The 11317-nt window shown below is 37.5% G+C and overlaps 5 protein-coding genes across 5 annotated transcripts; 2 read left to right on the top strand and 3 right to left on the bottom strand.

Moving 5' to 3' along the window:
• Positions 1 to 78: 78 nt before the first annotated feature.
• B0P05DRAFT_537695 (transaldolase) lies at positions 79 to 1240 on the top strand. The gene is made up of 3 exons (XM_051577759.1): positions 79 to 209; positions 258 to 381; positions 434 to 1240. The coding sequence occupies exons 1-3, from the start codon at positions 143 to 145 to the stop codon at positions 1203 to 1205; spliced, it is 963 nt and encodes a 320-aa protein (XP_051435907.1). The 5' UTR covers positions 79 to 142; the 3' UTR covers positions 1206 to 1240.
• Positions 1241 to 2526: 1286 nt separating this feature from the next.
• Positions 2527 to 5394, top strand: B0P05DRAFT_508438 (chitin synthase 2). Its single transcript, XM_051575570.1, has 3 exons — positions 2527 to 2911; positions 2968 to 3188; positions 3258 to 5394. The coding sequence occupies exons 1-3, from the start codon at positions 2563 to 2565 to the stop codon at positions 5259 to 5261; spliced, it is 2574 nt and encodes an 857-aa protein (XP_051435908.1). The 5' UTR covers positions 2527 to 2562; the 3' UTR covers positions 5262 to 5394.
• Positions 5395 to 7345: 1951 nt separating this feature from the next.
• On the bottom strand, positions 7346 to 7711 carry B0P05DRAFT_586259 (uncharacterized protein; the record flags this gene model as incomplete). Its single annotated transcript, XM_051582497.1, has 2 exons — positions 7346 to 7581; positions 7627 to 7711. 2 exons carry the CDS (start codon positions 7709 to 7711, stop codon positions 7346 to 7348), a joined length of 321 nt encoding a protein of 106 aa, XP_051435909.1.
• Positions 7712 to 7903: 192 nt separating this feature from the next.
• B0P05DRAFT_537704 (glutathione S-transferase) lies at positions 7904 to 8868 on the bottom strand. The gene is made up of 4 exons (XM_051577760.1): positions 8758 to 8868; positions 8481 to 8715; positions 8271 to 8430; positions 7904 to 8219 (listed from the first exon to the last, which is right to left on the bottom strand). Exons 1-4 carry the CDS (start codon positions 8762 to 8764, stop codon positions 7944 to 7946), a joined length of 678 nt encoding a protein of 225 aa, XP_051435910.1. The 5' UTR covers positions 8765 to 8868; the 3' UTR covers positions 7904 to 7943.
• Positions 8869 to 9407: 539 nt separating this feature from the next.
• Positions 9408 to 11285, bottom strand: B0P05DRAFT_537706 (delta-9 desaturase). Its single transcript, XM_051577761.1, has one exon. It carries the CDS (start codon positions 10836 to 10838, stop codon positions 9450 to 9452), a length of 1389 nt encoding a protein of 462 aa, XP_051435911.1. The 5' UTR covers positions 10839 to 11285; the 3' UTR covers positions 9408 to 9449.
• Positions 11286 to 11317: the final 32 nt, after the last annotated feature.

Raw genomic sequence — 11317 nt, forward strand, 5'->3', positions numbered from 1 at the left:
TGAATTTAGTTTTGGCTATATCAGTGTTGAGATCATGAAATCATAATGTTTATGCAATCGTTAGTATTTGACTCATATAAAAAACCGAGCATTCTTCTTTTCTTTTCTGTTTCGTTTTTCTTTTTTTTAATTATTTGTAAACATGACTTCTGTACTTGACCAACTTAAAGAATATACAACCGTTGTCGCCGATACTGGTGACTTTGAAAGTAAGGCATAAGGGAATCAGATAAGAGATATTTAACTAGTTTTATTAGCTATCGCTGAATACAAACCTCAAGATGCAACCACAAATCCCTCTTTGCTTCTATCTGCTTCTCAAAAGTCTGAATATGCAAAGCTCATGGATGAAGCTATTGAGTTCGGTAAAAAGAAGGGAGGGTAAGTTTTTTAATCAAATAGAATACAATGGTACTCACACACACAAAACTAGTTCTCTTGACGAACAAGTCAGCTGGGCATTTGACAGATTATTGATCAACTTTGGTAAAGAAATTCTCAAGATTGTTCCCGGTCGTGTCTCCACTGAAGTCGATGCTCGTCTCTCATTTGATAAAGAAGGAACTGTTGAAAAGGCCAAGCGATTGATCGCTTTATACAAGGAAGAAGGTATTGACAAAGACCGTGTCTTGATCAAGATTGCCTCTACTTTTGAAGGTATTCAAGCTGCTCATGAACTTGAGACCAAGCACGGTATTCACTGTAACTTGACTCTCTTGTTTGGTTTCCCTCAAGCTGTTGCCTGTGCTGAAGCTGGTGTTACTTTGATTTCTCCTTTTGTCGGCCGTATCTTGGACTGGTACAAGGCCTCTACTGGCAAGACCTATTCCGGTACTGAAGATCCTGGCGTTGTCTCTGTCTCCAAGATCTACCATTACTACAAGCAATTCGGATACAAGACCATTGTCATGGGCGCTTCCTTCCGTAATACTGACGAAATCAAGGAATTGGCTGGTTGCGATTTCCTTACTATCTCACCCAAACTATTGGCAGAACTCAAGGAAGATAAGGGCAAGTTGGAACGTAAATTAAACCCCAAGGGAGATGAAAAGTTGGACAAAGTATCTTATTTCAATGATGAAAAGTCTTTCCGTTGGGAAATGAATCAAGATGCCATGGCTACAGAGAAACTTTCTGAAGGTATCCGTAATTTTGCCAGCGATGGTCAAAAGTTGGAAGACACTTTGAGATCCAAATTGCAATAAATAAAAGTTTGTATATATATATATCTATATATCTATGTCTTTTTCTCTAGAAACAGCTTGGTCATTGCATCATACATACGCACTAGTGGGAGGGGGGAGTTTTCTATAATTCAGTTGTAGCTTAAGCATTCAATTAAGAGAATGGCTTTACCGTTAAAGTGATAAGCCATTGTATGAGCTGTACGCCTCTTGAGCATTGTTAAGGATCCTCTTTTTTTCAGCCCATCAATGAAAGAAAAAAAAAAGGTAAAAAACTACTTAAAAAATGTTGGCTTTCAGAAAATCAAAAAATGCTTTTCCCTGTGAATAAGCTTGTCTTACAAGACTTTATTTCCATTAAAGTAATTTTTTTTTTTTTTTTTTTTTTTTGCAGCACACATAGTACAACCTCGTCTTTAAGCCAGTCAAGAGCTCGGTTTATCCTCTTTCTATCTGATCAACTCATGTGAGCACATTTAGAATTCTTTGCCAGGCCAAGAAAAGCTAGCTATTTTGATTTCATCATTCGCAAGATTTAGGAACACGCTTCCAAATCTGTTCAGTATATGTATCATATACAGAAAGTTTTTTACAAAAAAAAAAAAAAAAAAAAAAAAAAAACTTGTTTTGGCTTAAAATGAACCTGATGTATGTTTTGTTGTGGCTGTATCTTTTACAAAAAAGTAAGCTTGGTTTGGCTTGTGCTATCCCGAATCTATAAGTGTTGATAATAGATCAAAATTCACCAAGGAATGAAAAAGCAAAATGATAACAATCGGTCAATCGACTCAAGATGGTAGTAAAATCGAATAGCAATTACGAAAAGCGTACAAAGTGTAACATTCTTATTGTCGCTTGTCTCTTGATCCACCTGCTTGAGAACATGGCAAAGCTCTTTTTTTTTAGTTTATTTTTATATTGGTAACTAAACTGCCGATATTACAAGCATCTGCCTCTGCATATAGATGAAAAAGAAGATGGAGACCAAACTACTTTGAAATCCAAAATTAAGCAGTGACGAGGCTTAAAAGGTTCTTCTTCTAGCAGTTTCTAAGCTACAAGCATACTTAATGTATATTTGTATGTTTGTATAAATTTGTAAATTTATTATCCAATTTAGTCAATATTCAATCAAATGTGTGGCTAATTTAAAAATAAATTAGCAACAGAACTTTGACCTTTTAATTGCACAAAATAGCAGTAATCCATTGGTCAACATGAACCCTATTTCAGGACATTGTAAAATCCGATTATAATTGATGAACCCAGCCCCAAAAGGTTGCACAAAGGTGATATATATAAAAAAAACTAAGCTATTCTCAAACCTCTTTTCTTTTCTTCTCTTTTTCTTCTTTTCCAACTGATTAGTTGAAACAAAATGTATCAACCACCACCTGGCCAAAAAGAGCATGACCAATATCCTCTTCAAGACACGCAATTCTCTAACCAGCCACCTGTAACTCGTTCACCTTTCGATGACGACCATTATCCAGCAGATCAACATATGCCAGCTTATGATCAACAACCTCTTTTAGCTTCTGGCATGGCTCCAACCTCATATCCCTCTCATCCTTATCCTCCAGGTCCACCTAGTCCTGGTGGAGTCTCACCTTATCCTTCATATAGTGGTGATAGCTCACCCGCAACTCCTCAATTCTTCAACCCTCCCTCACCCAGCATGCATTATGGTGAAGTTCCTAAACGCCAACCTCGTCGTTACAAGACAAGTAAGTAATACTGCGCACATAAGGGTTTATTTATAACTAAAAACTACTCTATATAGCCAGACAAGTCAAGTTGACAAAAGGTAACTTGGTTCTGGATTGTCCAGTGCCTACTGCTTATTTAAAGGACGTGCCATTGAAGGAAGGAAAGGAATTCACACACATGCGTTATACTGCTGCTACTTGTGATCCAAAGGACTTTGTGAGCGAAGGTTATACTCTTCGTCAACAAATGCTCGGACGTAAGACAGAATTGTTTATTGTCTTGACCATGTACAATGTAAGTGAGGATTTGATTGAAATAGAGAGAGAGAGAGAGAGAGAGAGCAAATAGCTAAGCCAGTGATAGGAAGACGAAGTTTTGTTTACACGTACCATGCATGGTGTTATGAAAAACATTGCTCATCTTTGTTCTCGTGATCGTTCCAGTACTTGGGGACCTGCTTCTGGTGGACCAGGATGGCATAAGGTGACTGTATGTATTGTCTCTGATGGTCGTACCAAGATCAACCCTCGTACCTTGAACGTCTTGTCTCTTTTAGGTGTCTACCAAGATGGTGTTGCCAAGAACGTTGTGCACGGCAAACCAGTGACTGCTCACATTTATGAATATACAACACAAATCTCTGTGGATCCAGAGATGGAAGTCAAAAAAGCTGGTTCAAAGAATGTGGCGCCTTGTCAGCTCTTGTTCTGTCTTAAGGAAAAGAATGCCAAAAAGATTAACTCTCATCGTTGGTTCTTCCAAGCCTTTAGTCCAATTCTAGATCCTCATGTCTGTGTCTTGATTGATGTTGGTACTAGACCTGGTGGTACTTCAATTTATCATCTTTGGAAAGCATTTGATATTAACTCCAACATTGCTGGTGCTTGTGGTGAAATTCGTGCCATGGCTGGTACTGGTGGCGTCGCTCTTTTGAACCCTTTAGTCGCTGCTCAAAACTTTGAATACAAAATGTCTAATATTTTGGATAAGCCTCTTGAATCTGTATTTGGTTATATCTCTGTGTTACCAGGTGCTTTCTCAGCCTATAGATTCAAAGCCCTTCAAAATGATGTGGATGGCCATGGTCCTTTAGAAAAGTACTTTTTGGGTGAAACTCAACACGGTGGTGATGCTGATATCTTCACAGCCAATATGTATTTGGCTGAAGATCGTATCTTGTGTTATGAATTGGTTGCCAAAAAGAAAGCCCATTGGGTCTTGCATTATGTGTCTAGTTCTTATGGTGAAACCGATGTTCCTGACAAAGTTGACGAATTCATTTCTCAACGTAGACGTTGGCTTAACGGTTCCTTCTTTGCTGGTATCTATGCTCTTTATCATTGGCGTAAGGTTTGGGCTTCTGATCACTCTTATATCCGTAAGATGATGTTCATGGTGGAAGATCTTTACAATACTTACAACTTAATCTTTTCTTGGTTTGCTTTGGGTAACTTTTACCTCACTTTCTTCATCTTGACACGTGCTCTCATCCCCAGTGTGAGTGGTCTACAAAACCCTCCCTTCTCTGAAACTGCTGCTAGTCTTTTACACAATATTCTGAACTATATCTACATTATCTTGCTTGTTGTCCAATTCATCATTGCTATGGGTAACCGTCCTCAAGGCTCTAAACTTGCTTATACTCTGTCTATGATCTTTTTCGCTTTCCTCATGGTGTACATCATGTTTGCTGCTATCTGGATTACGGTTGCAGGCGTTCGAGTGATTGTGGAGACTTCGGACGGATCATTTATTTCTATGCTTGAGCAAAGTTCATTCAGAAACATCATCATCTCGCTATGTTCTACCTATGTTCTTTACTTTGTTTCCAGTTTCCTTTTTCTTGATCCCTGGCACATGTTCAGTAGTTTCATCCAGTACATCTTGTTGTCTCCCAGTTATACCAACGTTCTTAACATTTATGCCTTCTGTAACACACACGATGTGTCTTGGGGTACAAAGGGTGATAACACAGTAGCCACAGATTTGGGTGTTGTCAAAGCCAAGAAGGACAAATCTGGTGACTTGGCTGTCGAAGTTGAAGTACCTGTGGAAGAAAAGGATATCAATGCTGCTTACGTTGATGCTCAAGTCGAACTCACCAAGAAGATCGAACCTGAGAAGTCTCATCGTGATGCAAAAACCAAGCAAGAAGATTACTACAGATCTTTCCGTACCAGAATTGTGTTGTCTTGGATTGTTTCCAACTTGGCTCTTGTTGTGGCTATTACAAACACATCTGTGATCACAACAGGTGATCGTTCTGCTGCTTACCTTGGTTTCATTCTTTGGTCTGTAGCTGGTTTAGCAGCCATTCGATTCATTGGTTCTACGCTTTACCTTATCTTTAGAATCTTTACTGGCTAAATGAGACCAGCTGCTCCTTTTTTTTTTTGCATATACATACTTATTTATCATGTTTTTTGTTCTATAAAGAAAAAATATAACTCACACTTCACATTTCTCTATTTTTTGTTAATAAAATGCCCTTTTTTCTCGCAATGACCTCTTCCAATCTACTTTTTTCAAGTGTTCTATCCGTCAGAATATATAACAGATCATTTCCATAGAAAAAGACAACACTTTTCGAAATGGCCAAAAATTATCGAAAGCCCTTACTACCCTTTGAGGATTTTCTTCATTTTCACAATATCTTGATTTGCCAGTGATAGGGCAACTCTCTACTATGATATATCATAGTACGAAATGTTTGTCTGGACCTATAGAATACACCCAAAGTGTTGGATTTGCAAAAGTTATATGGCCCTAAAACGAAAAACATGTTTTTGACAGATAACTCTAAATTTGGATAGTAGATATATTGCTTTCTTTGCACCATTAGATGTGGCCTATTGATTTTTACGACTTTTGCTAATGTTGCATGCTGATGGCTCCTTGTTTTTAGGTACTTTTGGATGAGTTTTTGTTTTATTTCATTCTTTTTTTTTTCTTTTCTTTTTGCATTGAATGAAATTTTATTTGTACATAGAGTGAAGTGACTAGTCATATTATCATTTTGTATTAACTATTTTACTGTTTTCTTCTTCATTTTTGAAATCTTTAGTATTTCTTTGGTGATTCTTTCGGAAATGTTTTCAGGGTCAAAAGGCACTCCATGGAAATAATGTTGGAGGTGGCTATACCAAATTGATCGAATAATTGTCGCGAAGAAGTCATATATGTTGATATTTACATCTAAATTGTAGATGAGATATCTCGAAAGTCTAAGCTTTTTAAGGCCTTGGAATATTCTATCTGTATTAATTCCGGTTGGGTAGCCAAGGAACTTGTTGAATGCATCTTGCCAAATCATTGCCTTATTTCCACAAGAGATCAGCAGATGTTTAGCATCTTCTGTTTGGTTGCAACTGACACATCGATCATTTTCGATGTCTTTTATTCGTCTTCCGTGTAGAAATTGCTTGCTAGGGATTCTGTTGTGTAGAATTTTGAACTAGGCTTTTCTTTGCGGTTGGACTGCTAATGAATGTCAGCTCAGTGTTGTCTTCCCAATCTTTGCAAACAGCTGAAAGTGATAGAGTCATGCAATCGATTGTTGATAATGATATGTGGGCTTCGTTTTTTTTTTTTTTTTTTTTTTTTTTTTTGGTCTACAGAACTTTGTCAAAATATCCATTGTTTCAAAGATCAATCCGAGTGCACCCTCCTTGTTCACAGATGTTTTGTAACTAGAGTCGGGGAAGAGTACAGTGGATTCAAGGCCTGAGCTATTCGTTTCGACTTGAAGAACGTATACCATCATATCATACAGGTACTTTGGGATTCGTTTGAATTGCCTATAGTTGAGCAGAGTTTCAATATATCTCATCTGTAGAGATCCCTGTTGGGCAAGCAAGTTTGATAGCCCCAGACCTTCTTTAGCCTTGGAGTCGTAGCAACTTGTTTCGTTTTCTATTCAGCTCTTTTAATTTCTTTTCTCTCCACTGGTTATGGTGACGGGGAGAAGTTGGCTATTACTTTTTAACCATGTTCTTGATCGAATCCCACTTGTCTTGTACTGGCATTGCCGGGTCTAACTTGTGTTATATATATTTGTCAAGTTCGCTTTTCAATTTTTTAGTGCATCTTTCATTTTTGGCAAGATAGGGGTCGCCTCTCTATATGCCTTTCCATTGTTCTGTAGCTCAATAGTCAGAGTTTTCTTTAGTAGTGCATGATCTGTGTATTTGTCACTCAGGAACTCCACCTCACCATCTGACATTTGCTTGAAAGTGTTGGGTCCGGCAAATATGTAGTCTATAGTTGATAAAAATACCTTGTCGCTTCGCTTTTGGATGCAGGTATATTCGTATCGCTCGCCTTGTTGATTTATGCAGTCTTTTATATGACCCGTTATGAATTCAATTAGTTGTTGAGGCTTAGCTTTTGTTTTTGTAAAGTGTTTGATTGCGATATCGAAACCAAAATTAAAATCACCAGCCATGATCAGGTCAGGAATCATCTCTGGTGTCTTGAGTAGTAGGTTTGAGGCCAAGGCATTTAGGAAATTGTTCGCGCAGTATTTTGAGTAAATATTTGTCCTTAAACTCCATACCCAGAAATTGAGTACAGTCGATTACAATGGAGTTTCGTTCTTTAGCTTCCACAAAAGTTGAATAGGCGTTGAGAGGTTTGAGACTACCATTCTCAATATTTGGTGACATTTCAAAACTATGTCGTTTTTGAGCTTTAAGAGCGTCTTTAAATAACTAATAAGAGAATAGTTAACTACCTGGTTTATGGCTAGAATCCAGCGTTGAACCGCCTTGTAGGGAGGTCCTACGGTTATCACTCTGATAATCGAGCGAAAGAGCCATGGCATTCTTTTTATAGAAATGGAAGAACAAGAACTCGGATAATTAAAAGTCCGGATACACATTTTTTTAGATTTGAGATTAGTGTCTATGAAATAGAAGCTAATAACTGAATATTGCATCCAAATAAGAGCATTGTTTATAATGCACATACCTCTGCATAAATAATACACACACGTACTAAAAACAGAGAACTTCATATTTTTACAATTTTTTTATTATATATACAAGGAAATTATTCTTTGTCAATGAATCGCTTTTGAAGGAAAGTAACCAATTCCTTGTCACCGATCCATGTTTCTTGAACACTAGGTCTTGCAATGAGAGCCTTGATGAATTCAGTAAGTCTGGGGCTAGACTTGACAGTTTCTAATTCAAGACCGTTCAAGAGCGTTTGGTTGATAGTATGAATACGAATGACAAAAGGTGCAATAGCAACATCAGCCAAAGAGAATTGTTCACCGAGGAAATAAGGACCTGTGGCAGATTGTTGCTTTAAAAGTTCATCGAGCTAACAAAAAAAATGAGTCTTTACGTAATCCCAGAAAGAAATCTAACTTACGCGAACCAAAGCTGTATTAAGGTTCTTCTCATAATCGGCCTTTGCATTTTCAGCCTTGAAGTTCACGAGTAATTTATAGAATTCAGGTGCAACTTTGGAAGCGAAATATTCAATCACGAAACGAATATTGGCGCGCTTAATGGGTTCCTTGGGTAACAAGCTAAGGATACACACATAAGCCTTACATATACGATTATATGTTCTACTTACTTTTTCTCGGGAAAACGGTCATTGATGTATTCGACAATAACGAGGGATTCCGCAAGGTTTTGACCTTCAGTAGCCAAGACAGGTACCTTGAGTTCAGGGTTGACATCCTTGTACCAATCAGGCTTGTTAAGCAAGTCAATGTTGACAACATCAAATTCAGCGCCTACTTCCTTTAAGGCAATATAAGCACGTTGAGCATAGGGGCAAACAGGAGCATTGTAGAGGACAAGTTTATCTAAACAATTCAGTCTTTTGCCTTATTATCCAGTTGTCTTACCAGACATGGTTTTCGAGAAAGAAGAAGAATAGGGGTTGTAGGATTACAAAGCAATAGTCTTTTTATATTTCTCTCCCCGTTAAAATTGATTAATAATACACCAGACGGAAAAATTATTCGAAGAAAAAGTTGACGTACTTTTCTAAAAAAATTAGTATATTCATGCACAAGCCAAATGTGCAAATTTATTGGATAAAAGCACTCCTTAAATTTGGTTGCAGAATTTCCACAAAAGTCTTAAAAATCACTATGAAGGATCTTATTACAGGCAACTGTAATTCTCAAGAACTTTTCTTTCTAGCTTAAATCAAAAGAAGAATGAAGCCCGCGCAGTATTAGTGTAGTACTGCATAATTTATTTAGGGGTTTGTTGTTTGGGCGACACTGTCTACTGCTGATAAAAAAAGTTGTCGCCCAAACAGAAACCTTTTTTTTAAAGCTATGTGCAAGCAGTAAAACGATCATAATATGACTTTCCTTTCATAGCTTAGTTTTTTACTTCTTGAGAAGCTGTTGAATTTTAACTCAAATGGTGTTGTCTGAAAAATCATCCATTTTTCTTGGATGATAATCTTACTTTTCACTCGCGCAGATGTCAATTAAGACATTTTATCACATTCTTAATCAAAAAGCGAAGTGAGACATATTTTGTTTGATAAGAAGTTTATTTTACAATGATTAATCAGAATGTTTTACATGGTTTTTCTCTTTTCAGGCTCTAAAGAACCGTCATATTCAGCAGCTTTCTCGGCACAGGCGTCTGTTCTAGAATACACCTTGCTCAAATCAATGGCATCTTTGATAACACCCACACGCATACTAGAAAGCAAATTTCGAGCTCCATTGGAATGATTATATATACCACCATTAAAGGATTTTGTCATGTCTTTACCTATACCAGCAAAAAGATACTTGGCACCACCGGGATGATCAAAATGCTCCACATCATAAATCATACCATCCAACAAGATCCATTTCTTGTTTTCCTGATTAACACGAGCCTGGAATTCTTCCATGGTATACACTGGGAGTTCATGTAATAATTTACCATACGTAAGCGTTTTCTTGATTTGATCCACTTTCTTTTCCATCATTTGAACTTTGCCCTTTTCGATTTCGTTGGATGAAAACGTCTTGAGATTATATGTGAGGCCAAAGAAGCTCAAGCCTTTGATAAGCCATTTGGTAGGGTCATATTGATGCCAGAGGATAGCATTACGATAGTCTTGGGGAAATTCATGATGGAAATTATGATATCCTTCACCGCATGTCACAATAGCAGTAATCCAAGAATCTTTGGGTGTATGGTAGTCATCAAAAGGATTTTCGCCAATATAATGAGCAAGACTATTAACACAAAAAGTAGCATGATGAATAAACACAAGACGGCACAGACCAGCATAGACAAAACCACCCTTATAATCACCCCAAAGAAGACCAGCTACTAAACAAGGAAAGACAAAGGCCATAAAGACAGCAAAGTAGAGATAGTACCGATGTTGGAAACGCACAAGAGGATCTGCTTTCAAGTCAGCTGTATCAGCATATCCAATTCTATTCTTAGGACGATTGATGAGCATCCAGCCAATATGGGAAAAGAAGAATCCTCGAGGAGCAGCATAAGGGTCTTTATCAGAATCTGTCCAGCGATGATGAGCACGATGGCCTCGAGACCACCAATGAATAGAACCTTGAAAAGCACCAGAACCTGCCAGACATAAACCAATGCGAGTGAGTGGTGTACAATCATAAGAGCGATGTGCCCAATAACGATGGTAGCCAGCTGTGATGCCTAGACCTGTTATCAGATAATACAGGAGAGACCAATACATGGTTTTTGTTTGTAAATGTGTTTGAGAAGCCAAGTAAATAGCCAAAAGAGGAGTAGAGGTTAAGAGGATTGATTGAAACCAGTTAACCCGACTAACAAAATTGCTCCATGTAGTAGGTCCATCAAATAAGGGAGGTAGCACTGGATTTGCTAGGGGCAATTGACGGTCTTCTGTAGGTGTATAAGCGTAAGGTGGAAATTTTCCTTGTTCCTTTGAAGCAAGCGTTATTGTTGCTGTAGTAGTACTCATTGTTGTTTAATATATGTCGAAAACAATACGATTATCTGCTTTTATATACACATAAATGAGATAAACCATTTGTTGGGCTACTGGGGAAAAGAGGGGCGCAAATGCTTATTTGGGGAGATGGCTCATAAATCAAGCCATTTTTTTTTCTTTTATGCAAATAATGTGTATATCATTTATATATCTTTTTCAATGGATTAATTCTTCATAATAGCCATGTGCATTGCACTCGGATTCTATTTGATCATGGCTGATCATAGCATGCATTCAATTCTTGTCTTTTTTCGTCCCCTTTTGTTGAGCAACATAAAAATGGTATGATTTTTTACACAGTCAGTAGTTGTCAAAATAGCACATTGACAGTAACAACCTCAAGCCATAAAGACCGCACCAATAAGAATCATGGACGACAAAAAAATAAATCGAGACGCAAACGTGTCTTGAAAAATACATTTTCGAGAAAGAATGATGTATATGTGATG

Source organism: Gilbertella persicaria (genome assembly GCF_025201335.1).
Source record: "Gilbertella persicaria strain CBS 190.32 chromosome Unknown B0P05scaffold_15, whole genome shotgun sequence".
NCBI classification, from domain to species: domain Eukaryota; kingdom Fungi; phylum Mucoromycota; class Mucoromycetes; order Mucorales; family Choanephoraceae; genus Gilbertella; species Gilbertella persicaria.

Bases quoted from the DNA above. Each gene is read 5' to 3' on its own strand.
- B0P05DRAFT_537704 (XM_051577760.1), bottom strand. The intron at 8,431-8,480 runs GTAAGTAGAACA...GTGTATCCTTAG, and splicing joins GACCGTTTTCCCGAGAAAAA to CTTGTTACCCAAGGAACCCA. The intron at 8,220-8,270 runs GTAAGTTAGATT...TTTTTTTGTTAG, and splicing joins TTAATACAGCTTTGGTTCGC to CTCGATGAACTTTTAAAGCA.
- B0P05DRAFT_508438 (XM_051575570.1), top strand. From the start codon at position 2,563: ATGTATCAACCACCACCTGGCCAAAAAGAGCATGACCAATATCCTCTT. The intron at 2,912-2,967 runs GTAAGTAATACT...TACTCTATATAG, and splicing joins ACCTCGTCGTTACAAGACAA to CCAGACAAGTCAAGTTGACA. The intron at 3,189-3,257 runs GTAAGTGAGGAT...AGCCAGTGATAG, and splicing joins TTGTCTTGACCATGTACAAT to GAAGACGAAGTTTTGTTTAC.
- B0P05DRAFT_537695 (XM_051577759.1), top strand. From the start codon at position 143: ATGACTTCTGTACTTGACCAACTTAAAGAATATACAACCGTTGTCGCC. The intron at 210-257 runs GTAAGGCATAAG...TAGTTTTATTAG, and splicing joins CGATACTGGTGACTTTGAAA to CTATCGCTGAATACAAACCT. The intron at 382-433 runs GTAAGTTTTTTA...ACACAAAACTAG, and splicing joins TTCGGTAAAAAGAAGGGAGG to TTCTCTTGACGAACAAGTCA.
- B0P05DRAFT_537706 (XM_051577761.1), bottom strand. From the start codon at position 10,838: ATGAGTACTACTACAGCAACAATAACGCTTGCTTCAAAGGAACAAGGA.